The sequence below is a fragment of the Stylophora pistillata genome, chromosome 3 (genome assembly GCF_964205215.1).
Source record: "Stylophora pistillata chromosome 3, jaStyPist1.2, whole genome shotgun sequence".
NCBI classification, from domain to species: domain Eukaryota; kingdom Metazoa; phylum Cnidaria; class Anthozoa; order Scleractinia; family Pocilloporidae; genus Stylophora; species Stylophora pistillata.
The window spans coordinates 34,430,950-34,444,054 of NC_142521.1; the positions used below are offsets into that span (position 1 = coordinate 34,430,950).

Here is a 13,105-nt window from a genome sequence, read left to right on the forward strand (position 1 = left end):
GACACGGCGCATGGATTTTAAGATAGTTAATCTGGATCACATTTGGTATCTGGGCAACCGAGCTCGGTGTATGTTCACCGTACTCGAATAGCGATTCGAGTACCAGTTCAAACCAACCTCGGATCAACGAGCTCGAAATGCGGTCAATTCTATTCGAGCTCGATCCAACTATATCGTGCTCGATCAAAAAGACGAGCTCGACAAACTCAATCTGTTCTAATCGAGCTCGGTTTCTTATCGAGCTCGGTTTGCCTCGATTTCTATCGTCCTCGGTTTGCCTTGCGGTGTTGGTTTCATATCGAGCTCGATTTCTGATCGAGCTCGGTTTGGTATCGAGCTGAGTTTAATCTTCTTTCAGCAATTGAGAGGTAATCTGGTACCAAGACTTGGGAGGGAGCATGGGACGAGCGAGAATGGCCATAATTCTGGCAAACTTATTGAGTTTAGTTCGTTAATTTGGGACTTTGTAGAAGTATGTTTTCGGTGGAATTCGAAAGAGAAAACACAACAGGAGCAAATAATGATTTATTTCTGCAAAGGAGACGAAGGGAAGGACACTAAGGTGATTACTGGCTCTTTCTACTACATTGTTTTAGGGGAGGGTGTAGCTACTCGCTGGTTCATAGTTTTTAATAACGTTTTGTTCAGTTTCAAACTTAAGCTCAATCCCGGAGTGAACATTTCTCGGTTATTTTTAATCTCAGTACTGTAACAAGAAACTGTTTCTCTCCATTTTTCCAACCCTGAGTTTACCACACAAAAAAGTATACATAACAGCATGCAGCAATACAAACAATCTATTTTTATTGTAGAAGCTCAATACACTTTAGTGTTTCTGTTTTAATTGGTCATTTGTAGCTAGGAAAAGGAACACAAATCCTATGTAACATTAAAGTGTTTTGGAGAATATGGCCAAAAAAGTCTGAAAAGAAATGTCTGCATTGAGTTGAGATTGATTGAGAAACCATGTTCTTTATTACCTAAATAACGGTAGCTAATGCAGATTAGAAAAATACTTTATGAGAACTGTATCAGGCTAGGTTTTAAGCATATATGGTGAACAATAATATTCGGTTGTAAGTTGTATTATTTTTATAAATAAGCCATGAAGGTGAACACTAACATTCGGTTGTAAGTTATATTAGTTTGATAAATAAGCCATGAAGGTGGGAAGACCAAAATATTTGCATAAAACAGTCAAAACAAATAAACAAACAAACAAGTAAACTAACAAGCTGTTCCAGCAAGGATGACAAATGGTATTGTGTAGCAGTTTGTACTGTAACCAATGAATTTCAGTATTATCATATTTTTAGTGATTAAGGCATAGTAAAGGCAGGTCTTAATAACTATTTCTAGCGTTTGTTAATTTGGCTTTTCGGTGATGGTTTGCACTTAAAACAAAACAAAACAGCCACACTTCTTCTTAGCTGTCTGCAGATATCTACAGTAAAGGAAATGGACTAAAACAAAGAGTTATAATTCATCTCTTGCAAACAAACAGTAAGAAGAATAATATCAAAATAATATACTTAATATATACATCATCGGAGACCATGGTGGATTTACAACATTTCATGAAAGTTAAGAAAGTTTGGCAGGCTACTATAATTGTTAAAAGCTAACTTTTGAAATATAAAATTAATATACAGTTGAAGTTGTGTTTGTTTGACTCATTCTATTCAGATATTGCATAACACAAATCGCACTGATATTATTGATACCAGTGAGAGAAATTCATCTTTGAATCCAGATTAAATGTTAACTAAATAAATGCAGATTTGATTATTTTGTTCAAAAGTGAGTAATTTTTAGGAAATAGTTTGTTAATTGAGAACAAAGAGGTGTCACTAACAGGTCTAATTCAGTTAAGAATGTTTCCACAGATCCACTGATCTAATCAAGTGTAGAAGCTATTACACAACTGCAACAGTTCACTTTCAACAAAATAATCAATGCTTGTCAATATAACCTTAGCTATTAAACCTGTAGCCTGACCTAGCCCTCTGTATAGACTGCAAAAACCATACTCTTAATTTGCGATCATGAGTGAAGAGGTAGCTGCAGTCTTGACATGAAAGTAATGGAAAGCTGATGTTAAAGTAAAATTAATGTTGTTTATTTGTTCCTACTCTAAGGAAGCACTCACTCCTTCTACTACATCCAGGATCTCGCGCCCCTGTAGCCGATCACTGTGGCGCACCACTTGCTGCCTTCTCCTTATTATGAAGTGTCCTGGCAGGTCATCATGAGATCCTGCCCAGTCGTAGACTTCCTGCATAGTTACATAGACAAAATATTTGTATCATTTACATGCTAAGTAACAGCTGGAGTTGTGGTCACCATGGTACTGTTATGGCAGTGGCTTTTGTCAGAGTTCAATGCACTCAGGATCATGACCCAGCCATAAGGAAAATCCATGAGTGTATAAGTGAACATCTGCGTTTGCCCCTTATTGAGACCTTGCTTAGGGGATTGCCTAATTTAGTCAAGTGAATTAATAAAACTTGCAAATGGTAATAATTTCAACTGTAATCAGTTGTAATATGTGCAGGTGTATAAATAATTATAAGTACTCCAATGTACCTGGAAAAAAGCATTTGACCTAAACCGCCTGCCAATTTTCTTGTTACCGGTGCAGCGGAGGATAATTTTGGTGTACTCCTCGCCTGGTAGAGGAGATTTCACCCTTTCTTTCCTCTTCTGTCTGACCTATCAAAAATAAAAAAATTCAAACATTTCTTAATGTAAAATAGTAAAAGGATTTTTCTACTAACACCCCTCTCCTCCATCTGGAAATTCCAACTGGAAGTAGTTCTCAGTGAAATCACCCTTGCTGTTGATTAAACCTGGTTTTTATCTGATTGAACCTCAGCCAAGTGTTTTCAAGATTTAATAATTGTAATTCAACTGCAAAAGTTTGACTCACAAAAGCCTGTAATATGTCTAGTTGAATCTAAGTTGTGATTTGTCCCTCCTCTAAGTTCTTGTACTCTCCTTTGGAAATTCAGTTGAATTAAGTTCCTTTCCTGTTTGGTTGACACAGGTGACAAAATAAGTAAACTGATGTATTTACTTAATTTTCCATGAAAATGATGCCTTAAGGTTATACTTCTGCTGCATCTCCTTCATCTTTCCTTTTATTTTCTTTTCTTTTCCCATCTGTCCTCGGTTCTCGCCAGAGGGCAAGTTGTTCCCTGTGTAAACAGAGTAACATGGTTAATGTGAAGTATCTAACAGTTTTGTGGTGCATTACTCTGTAAGATTTCATTAATAGTTATTATACAACAAAATTATTACCTTTCCAACACAAGTGATTGGATCATCATGGTTACCCTTTCACACACACTTCCGAGGCCAGTGTTGTTTGCATCCGATGCTAAGAATGATTCAAGAGAGTTTTAATTATAGACCAAATTTATTCTGGATATTCACTTTATGCAAAGTCTCCCATGAAAATAAGTTTGACATTCCTGCTCCTAGGCTGCATGACATAATTTAACTGCAATCATCAAAAATAAGGCTTATACAAATATTTGATAGTAGAAGACAGAGGATGAAATTTGCTTAACAATGAAAAAAAAAACGGCATTCGTAGGCATTTGCAGATTGTACTCATTTTTATGGCAGTTTTGGTTCATCATCACCAAATATGTTGTTGTCCTAAAAGCCACTGAAAAAAGTGATTTAATGAAATATCTGATCTGAAATAATCTCTTAACCAGGTTATTACCTTGTATGCGTTCTACAAATACTGGATTTTGACGAGGAGAGGGCACCAAGAAGATGATCTGGTCCTCATTCAGTCTTCCATGTACGTATAGCGCAAGGATTGTTTCATGAAAACAAAATGTGATCCTGAAATTAGAGTCATATTGCCACTTATGGGTAGTTGAGTTTTTATTTTTTTTGATAATTTAATCACTTGGAAGTGAATTGTAAGCTACACTTTAAGCAGTTTCACATTGTGTGTAGCTGGTTAAAGGCCAGAAGTGGTAATTTAATTAGCTTTTAGCAATAGTGTACCTAATTAATAAACTTAATGAAATGAATTGTTAAGCCTTAGGTTTTGACTATACAGATAATGAACTCTTTGACCCTACCTTTCCTTCCTTCTTCTGATGAGGTTTCAGCTCCCCAATAGAGCCATTCTGCCTCATTGATGGAACCAGCCACCATCATCCTTTGAAGAGCCCTTGCCAAAATAGTAATAACAAATGGAGGATTTCATTTTCGTGCATTAGTGATCAATGTCAATGTAAGCAGCCCTAGTAAAATTCTCTTTAACCACTTGGCCTGTTACAGGCCTGCCTGCCTGGTCTATCTTATTTGTACAGATTATCAGTACCTCAGCATGTCCACCCTTAGATCATTTTGGCCATTTGGGTTCAGAAGGACAGCTACTATTGGGGGCCTAGCCTCTCCTGCTTGCCAGTATAACTATACCCAAAAAAACCATATAATGCAATGATCAGTCAATTTTTAAATGGTTAAAAAATAAACGAACATAATGTTTTTTGTCATTTGACAGGAATTAATTTAAAATCCATTTAAGTGCTCTATTCCAGAGATAAATTAGGAATTTGGTATAAATTTAATTATGAATAAATCAGAATTGAATATTGGCCTTTAAGATCACCACAATTGCATTATAGTCTATAATTAATGTACTTGATTCTTTTTAATAATTGCATTTAGTGACCTCCTCAAAAGAATGATTCAGGAGTGGCAGCATGGGCAGTTCAACGTTGTTGCAAGCTAACTCCAGTATGTTCTCGCACCTCCAAACCTCACTAGTTCTGCTTGGAGCATTGTAGGGAGCTCCTAAAATAAAAGTTAATAATAATTGGTGATCAAGTGTCCAGAAGGAAACACAACTGGATGAGTGTTGTAAGAGAGGTGCAGTAGGTTTTAATGAAATCTATTATAAAGCATGTTAAACATACTTAGAAATTAAAGTCTTATCTATGTGTAAGTGAACTTCAAAACCATGCCAAAAAAATTTGCATTTAGTAAATAAAACTTTATCGGATGAGTGCCACACATTGTAAACAAAATGAAAATACAAAGTTAAATACCCAGTTGATAGGTTCATGTTCTCAAACTCATGCTCTAGTTTACGACATATTTTGCACTCTGAAAAGAGTTCTGCAAATAAACTGGTTTCACTTCATTAAGGCAATTTAACTGTGTACAGTGTATCATTTGGCATGACTGTAATTGCAGTTGTATTTTTACATGTGACTCCTGACTTTTCACTTTGGATCTAGCTTGTATATTTGAGTGTAGTGTGAATATAATGTCACATGTGCTTTTTTTCCTTTCATAAATATATGACCCAGTTGCTTGCAATGTGCTGGAAAGATCAGTTGTGAACATTTCCTTCATTTTGTAGATAATAATCCTTCAATTTAATTGTGTACAGTGTATCATTTGGCGTGTAGTTGCAGTTGTATTATTACATGTTCTGACTTTTCACTTTGGTGGTTGATTCCGTCAAATGGACGTTCATGTCCTTCCTTTTTACAATTTTTTTGCACCCAGGTACTTGGCACATTAAAGCTTTCTCTGGGCATTGGTGAAGATGTAGGTTGATGTTCCTTCTAAAATTCAAAGAGGTATGTGATAGTTCAAGATCTTCCATTTTTACTGGTGTTATATATTCAAACAGTTGATGTGATAAAAAAAAAAAGTGAAAAAGAAAAAGTGGGAAAAGCGTGACACCCTTAGGGTGGTTCTGTAGACAAATTGACTTTGATGTAAACTTTGGGGAGATCTAGAGCAGGGCGGCGTAGCTAGCATGAGGCAAGACGAGGCAATTGCCTCGTCTTAACTTTGGCCTTTTTAATTTTTTTCTTAAAGATTGACTTTTCTTAACAAAAATGCCACGGAAAATCCTTAAAATAGCATTTCTAAACCTCTAGATTTGAAAGTTTTCTGGGGGGCATGCCCCCAGACCCCGCTAGCGGCTCGCGCCTTCGGCGCTCGAAACTTGCCTCGTCTTGTCCTGAAATCTGGCTACAGCCCTGTAGAGGGGATGGTTGGGGGGGGGGATGGGGGACTTAAAGTCATTTGGGAGTATCACTTTGCCCTTCCCCTAGATCCCCATTGAATGATAGGCATTATATCTGTTTCTCAAATCGTTTCTTGATCATGAAATATAACTCTTCTCTTTCAGTTATATTTGAGGAATGCAGCTGAGTCACAACGTTCCGTAATGTGTGACACCAGACACAAATTAGGACTGCCCGTGATCTTAGATTTGAACGGAGAAAATACAGGGATACTGCTATTCATGTTAAAAATTTCCTCACTTAAAACTATTGCCAACACTAAAACATCGCAATGCTCAATTATCCGAATCAGTGCAACGTACCGTGGTAATGACGCTCCACATCTCAAGGGGCATAGAGCTGCAGAATCTCTGCACAAAGATCTACGGTGGAATTGTAGTTTTTCCCTCGTTACGCGCAGTTGGCATCCTGAACATGCGATCCTTTCTTTAGGGCAAGCATGTGCTGTCATTTCTTCCCGTGCCGCTACGTGCTGGCATCCTTCGTTGGGGCACCTCTCTCGTACTTTTGGGCAATGTTTTAGATGATCGTTGGCATCGCTATAGTTTCCCTTCCACTGGCAGCCTTGGCTGTTACATTTAACAGGCAAATCTCGGGTGGCCTTGTCCATCGTCACATTGATCTTCAGCTCTTCTTTTCGAAACTTTGCCCGACACTGGGGACATACCGGTGTGACTTTCGATTCCGCCCAAGTTTCCATGCAATTTTGGCAGCCAGAGTGCCCACAGGCAAGGGTAACGGGCCTTAACACGATGTTATAACTGAAAAGGAAAATGGCAATATAGTCGCACTGGAAATGCGACGGCGATATGAAAGCCGGCAATGATATTCAACTCACCAAATACAGCATTCCAGATCCACTTTTCGCAGAAAAGTTAATTCGTTGGACTTGGAAACCACTTCGGCCTTTTGATGAGACATTTCTATGGAATAAGGATCTTCGATAACTGTCTTTAACATTAAAGTCTCCTTGTTAGTGTAAGCTGCTCAAATAGCCTCTAATTACGAGAGTGTGATGTTATTTTTAAAGTCAACATTTCCGTTGCGGTGTCAATAAATTAATTTCCTTTGTTTAGGTTCCGGTATTGACGGTAGTGGGTACGCTTATTATTGAATTCTTCAGTCAGGTCGTGAATTTAATGGAATGCTTTGTCTAGTTGGCTCAGCCCTTAATATTTATGTCCTTTCATAAAGGGGTTCCCTAGTATCTTACCTTAACCTACTCCATCAGCGAGGTCTGTCCTTTGTAATAATGACATTCTCACGGAGGGGATGCCACGCTAAAGGCTCGAAAGAGTTTCATTCGCGAGCGCGCTTTATCTGGTTTTGAAGTGACATCATCAAAATTAGAAAATAAGGAATTACCCTTTTGATGAGGCATTTTACAAAGTTTGGGATCTTCGGTCACGGCCTGAAACGGTAAAGTTTCCTTGTTAGTATAAGCTGCTCAAATAACCTCAGATTACAAGCAGAGTATGCTAAGATTTTCGAAGGTCATTTTTACCTTTGTGCGGTTAATAAATTCATTTCCTTTGTTCAAGTTCTGGTATTGGCAGTAATTGGTACATTTATCGTCAAATAATTCAGCAAGGTCTTGAATTTAATGTATTACTTTGTTTAGTCGGTTTACCCCCTTTTTATTGAGGTCGTCACGTAAAGGGGTTTCCCAGTTTATTGCCAAGTCCCTTAGGACCTTTCTGAGAACCACAGTGATGTGATGAGATTTTCTCCATAAAAGGTTATTGGTTATAATTAACCCACTCCATTATCAATGCCTTTCCTTTGTAATAATGACGTTCTCACGAAGGGGATGCCACGCTGAAGGCTAGAAAGAGTTTCAGTCGCAGGCGCGCTTTGTCTGGTTTTGAAGATTAATCTTTTTAAATTTTTCTGTATGAAAGGGTGTTTCGTCTTTTGACAAAGCAAGATTGAATTTCAAAGGTTTCGCGCGACGCGACATTAAAATGGCGGCCAGTAATGATGTCACGTAGGTTAAAAATGTGACATCCGCTTAGGCATTATTTACACGGGGGAAGGGAGGGTACATGTTCCCTTGATCCCTTAATCATTTTGGATTTCATTACTTTTTCCCCATTAACAAAACCCCTTGTTCCCAAAAATGTTTTTAGCTCATGTTCCCTTGATCCCGAAAATTTTTGTATTGTTCCCTTTATCCCCAAAAATTTTTATCGTTGTTCCCCATATTTGTTTTATATTTTAGAGGCTCGGAAAGTTAAAAAAAAATTATTATTGAAAGTAGATCGATTTTCGCTTGTTCCCAACAATCTACTCAAGAGTTCCCTTGTTCCGTGAAAGTAATTTGATAAATGTTCCAGTTCCCTTGTTCCTAAAACCCCTGGGAGGGGCTCCTTAATGTTCGGACCGGACGGCAAAATATTTGGCTGACGGTCACGAGACACGGACCTTTGTGCACTCGGTCCAAGCGTCATTACCTCGAACCAAATAGTTTCCTATCCGGCCCTCCCACTCAGTAAGTACAAAGTACTGATTTAGTTTTCGATTCTGGAGGCACGGCTTGTTTGTTGTAGTGTAGTAGTAGTACTAGCAGCAGCAGCAGCAGCAGCAGCAGCAGCAGCAGTAGTAGTAGTAGCAGTAGCAGTAGCAGTAGCAGTAGCAGTAGCAGTAGCAGTACTAGTAGTACTAGCAGCAGCAGCAGCAGCAGCAGCAGTAGTAGTAGTAGTAGTAGTAGTAGTAGTAGTAGTAGTAGCAGTAGCAGTAGCAGTAGCAGTAGCAGTAGCAGTAGCAGTAGCAGGATTCGTAATAAACCCATGATGATAAATCAGATACAATGAATATATGAAGTTCATATATTTTGAACTGCGGTTGTAGATACGTATGATGCATGATCCTCGCAGTAGAGAGCTCTATTTATGCAATAGCGAAAATCAGACCTGAAAAAAATCATGCCTTTACGGGATTCGAACCACTGACCTCTGCGATACTAGTGCAGCGCTCTCTCAATTGAGCTAAAAAGCCAACTGGGATAGGACCGCGTCATGACCTCGAACCAAATAGTTTCCTATCCAGTAAGTACATAGTACTGATTTAGTTTTCGATTCTGGAGGCACGGCTTGTTTGTAGTAGTAGTAGAAGTAGTAGCAGCAGCAGCAGCAGCAGCAGCAGCAGTAGTAGTAGTAGTAGTAGTAGTAGTAGTAGTAGTAGTAGTAGTAGCAGTAGCAGTAGCAGTAGCAGTAGCAGTAGCATTCGTAATAAACCCATGATGATAAATCAGATACAATGAATATATGAAGTTCATATATTTTGAACTGCGGTTGTAGATACGTATGATGCATGATCCTCGCAGTAGAGAGCTCTATGCAATAGCAAAAATCAGACCTGAAAAAAAGTCAGGCCTGAAAGGGATTCGAACCACTGACATCTGCGAGACTAGTGCAGCGCTCTACCAATTGAGCTAACAAGCCAACTGGGAGCAGGCCGTTAAGTTGATTCGTAATAAACCCGTGATGATAAATCATACAATGAATATATGAATTTCATATATTTTGAACTGCGGTTGTAGATACGTATGATGCACGATCCTCGCAGTAGAGAGCGCTATTTATGCAATAGCGAAAATCAGACCTGAAAAAAATCATGCCTTTACGGGATTCGAACCACTGACCTCTGCGATACTAGTGCAGCGCTCGATCAATTGAGCTAACAAGCCAACTGGGATAGGACCGTTAAGTAAATATATGAAGTTCATATATTTTAAATAAATTTTAGGCGACCGGTATCGTGAAAAAATGTTATTGTGCCAGCCTTTGCGCGCATAGTTCCATGTCTTAGCGGCAAAATAACGAAATGACTTAAGACCATGCTTGGTACTGTTAATCTTAGGTAAGGAAAGCTTGTTATTGCCTCTTAAATTGTAATCATTCCTCCTTTGTTGAACTAAGTCAGCAATAGGTCTGGGAGCCTTATTTTGAAAGCAGTTATCGACCGTTAGCAACATGTCTTGAGTCCTCCGACGACTCTTCAGTGTCGTATTCAAGGCGATACAATCGAGCAATTCTTCATATGAAATAACCTTATCTTTATATACATATCTAAGCGCACGTTGATTTACCCTTTGCATTTTCGTTGTATTCCTTTCCCCACAGTGGTGCCATATCTGGCTACAATAATCAAAGTGAGGTAAAATAAATGCGCGATAAAGTGCTTCCTTGGTTTTAAGAGGCAGGATATTTTTGAGCCTATTTAAAGCATTAACCTGACCCGCCATCTTTCTACAGATTGATGCTACATGAGCATCAAATTTCAGCTTGTCATCCGATGTTACACCTAATAATTTTATCTCACTGGAAATAGGTATTGGCCTCCCTGCGCATTCTAACTGGAAATCCCAATCAGTGTTTCATCAGTTAATCAGCTAACAGCAAATCAGCTAACACCAAACCCTGATCTTTGTATGGATTTGCTACCATCCCATTCTATCGAAACCATTGTGTTGTACTGGCTAAGTCTCGGTTTAAGGCTTCCTCCAATGCTCGGGGATCATGCTTTGATAAATAGAGTTTAGTGTCGTCTGCATAACTAAGAAGTCTACAATTCTCAACCGCGAGTATGAGGTCATTCATGAAGATGTTAAACAATAGCGGTCCTAGTAATGACCCTTGTGGTACTCCGGTATGCACACCCATCCACGTGGAGAAAGTATTCCTCAGTAACCCGTTGATATCGGGAAGATAAATAACTCCGTAAAAGTGAAACGGAATTTTTTTCAAGTCCACAAAAATTAACTTTGTCAAGGAGCAGATCGTGGAGTAGGCAATCAAACGCCTTGCTAAGGTCGATCGCTACCGTTGCAATAATGTTGTGCTTGTCAAGTTCAGATCTCCAGTCCTCTGTTAAGGCTAAAAGAGCCGTGGGACAACTGTGAAATTTGCGATAAGCAAACAAATACTCATGAAAGATTGATTCAAAATGCTCAGTCAACTGCATGTTGCGCCCTATAGTTTCCTCAATGAAAGCTTCTTTTTTTTTTTACAACTTATTTTCTACATGGTCCAACAAGGTTGCAGCTTTAAACCTCACCATGTTTAAATATTGTATATGCATTGTATTGTAACTTATCTGGGGGAAAATGAAACGCAATACACTTCGTCGAGAGAAAAATATCATGATACTAACAAACATAAACAGTTTTTTCAATAATACCGGCACCTGATACCCAGAGCTCTAGCGGGTGTCCTGTCCTGAATCATCGAAGTAAATTTATTCTGGTGTTTGTAAGCTAGAGACATCTGAGCTCGCAAAGAAAGCCTCCGACTTAAAATCTTATAGCGCGTTACCACTCGCGTTGCATGCAAACTTATTGGAATTAAAGAAAGTGTTCACTCAAGAAAAGAGTTCAACTTTGGAACACCAGCATGGCCGCCGTTGTATTATTTTGGAACACCAATAAGCGATTGGGTTGGGGAGAGTTTATCATCCTTCTAAGTTACTACTGTGTTTAGCGATCAATACTAAAAGGCTTCTTGTTGTTGTATTCATAGCACTTCTGGCGTGGGAACGGGCAGCTGATGAAACGCTCGCGGCAGACACAGAGGAGACATCTTGTTATCATCAACGGGTTTTTAGACTTGAAAAGCAATTTTACAAACTCAGTGGAACCAGGGGAAACATAAAGGCTGCAAAAGGTTCGGGATGACAGCAAACTAAACTGCAGAGACGTTGAGCAACCAAGGGTTCCATTAAATGGTTTACACGTGAGAAACAAGTTCATAAACTTTGATCTTTAACCTTTTTCTCTTAAAATGATCCTTTCTTCAAATATATCTGTGCAAATTTTATTCATTTTTGTTATCTTGGCTAACTCTGAGCATACGCCTCTATGGGCAAAACTCATTAAATGCCCTTCAGGAGCAATCCATAGCTCTGCGCTAATTTGAGAAACTTGTTGTTTTTAAGAATAGTGTGCCTTAAAACCAATTACAGCAATGGCATAGCTTTTCAGGCTGACAATATATTGTCATCAGGCACTAAAAAATGTATTTCGTACCTTTTAAAATAGTCAGCTAAGCTTATTCACCGTTACATTCGGGCAAGGAGCAGAGTCATCCAACTTTAAAAGAATTTCAACTTTTCGTTATACACCCTTATTTAAGGAAGTATATTTTCGTTCATTAGCTTTAGCCGAGAGTCTATGACCTAGATCACGGTCTCTTGGCTTGAGCTTAATCACCAATTTAATTTTTGAGAGCTATGGTATAACTACTGTGATTTGCATGGAAGACTTCACTGTGATTCGAGATGGCATTTTCCTGAATATCCTTTGTATTCAAGACTTACTCGTGCTCGGTCAGAAAAACCTTTTGCTCGCATGACCATTCGAAACCGCACTCACCACGACACGAAAAAAATATATATCCCTTCCCATTAGACCCCTACACCATACCGTGGAGTTCTGTAAGTAACAACCCCCCCGTAATTTTCGGATTTAGCAAGCAAAGGAGGCTGTTAGTTTTGGGCGGCCGTTTCTTTCAGGAAGCTGTCATATTCGGGTCATTAAAAACCGTCGTTTCTAACGAAGCGAACACGTAACACATGAAATTAAAAGTTCCATTGATATGTGTTACTAACCACTCACATCAGAACAAAGCAGCTTGTACGGTATGGAAATAACTTGAAAGGAACTATAAATTTTGGTACCGTAGGGGGACAGTTATGGACACATTGTATAGCAGTGTAACTAATTACATGGAATCATTTGACTCTGCTGTCAGACAGCTTAAATAAATTTTCGAAATAAAATCACAAATAACTTTACGTCGTTCAGTCTCGCAGTCATCAGCATTCGCTTGAGATCAGAGAGTTTCTAACCTATAAATCTGGAAGGCCTTATTTCAAAAACAAAGGAAAAAAAACTAAAAGCAAGAAATTTCCAGTCCCTTCGGGAAACAGTTATTTTCGGGGAAGCCGTTTCCTTTAGGATTCCGCGTTATCTTCATATCCAGCTCGTTTTTTAAGTTCCTCCTAAGGCCATCCATCGAGGAACAGCGCTTTGG

The 13,105-nt window shown here is 38.7% G+C and overlaps 2 protein-coding genes and 1 long non-coding RNA gene across 3 annotated transcripts; 1 reads left to right on the forward strand and 2 right to left on the reverse strand.

The window, feature by feature from the left end:
- Positions 1-375: 375 nt before the first annotated feature.
- Positions 376-7,614, forward strand: LOC148735768 (uncharacterized). The gene is made up of 5 exons (XR_015999164.1): positions 376-562; positions 3,726-3,814; positions 4,699-4,899; positions 5,545-5,618; positions 6,179-7,614. It is a non-coding gene; the product is annotated as an uncharacterized LOC148735768 (long non-coding RNA).
- LOC148735769 (uncharacterized) lies at positions 1,566-3,864 on the reverse strand. Its single transcript, XM_088754787.1, has 5 exons — positions 3,734-3,864; positions 3,301-3,379; positions 3,113-3,197; positions 2,587-2,712; positions 1,566-2,275 (listed from the first exon to the last, which is right to left on the reverse strand). Exons 2-5 carry the CDS (start codon positions 3,327-3,329, stop codon positions 2,129-2,131), a joined length of 387 nt encoding a protein of 128 aa, XP_088610913.1. The 5' UTR covers positions 3,330-3,379; positions 3,734-3,864; the 3' UTR covers positions 1,566-2,128.
- On the reverse strand, positions 5,459-6,995 carry LOC148735770 (TNF receptor-associated factor 5-like). The gene is made up of 3 exons (XM_088752997.1): positions 6,913-6,995; positions 6,377-6,835; positions 5,459-5,603 (listed from the first exon to the last, which is right to left on the reverse strand). The coding sequence occupies exons 1-3, from the start codon at positions 6,993-6,995 to the stop codon at positions 5,459-5,461; spliced, it is 687 nt and encodes a 228-aa protein (XP_088609123.1).
- Positions 7,615-13,105: the final 5,491 nt, after the last annotated feature.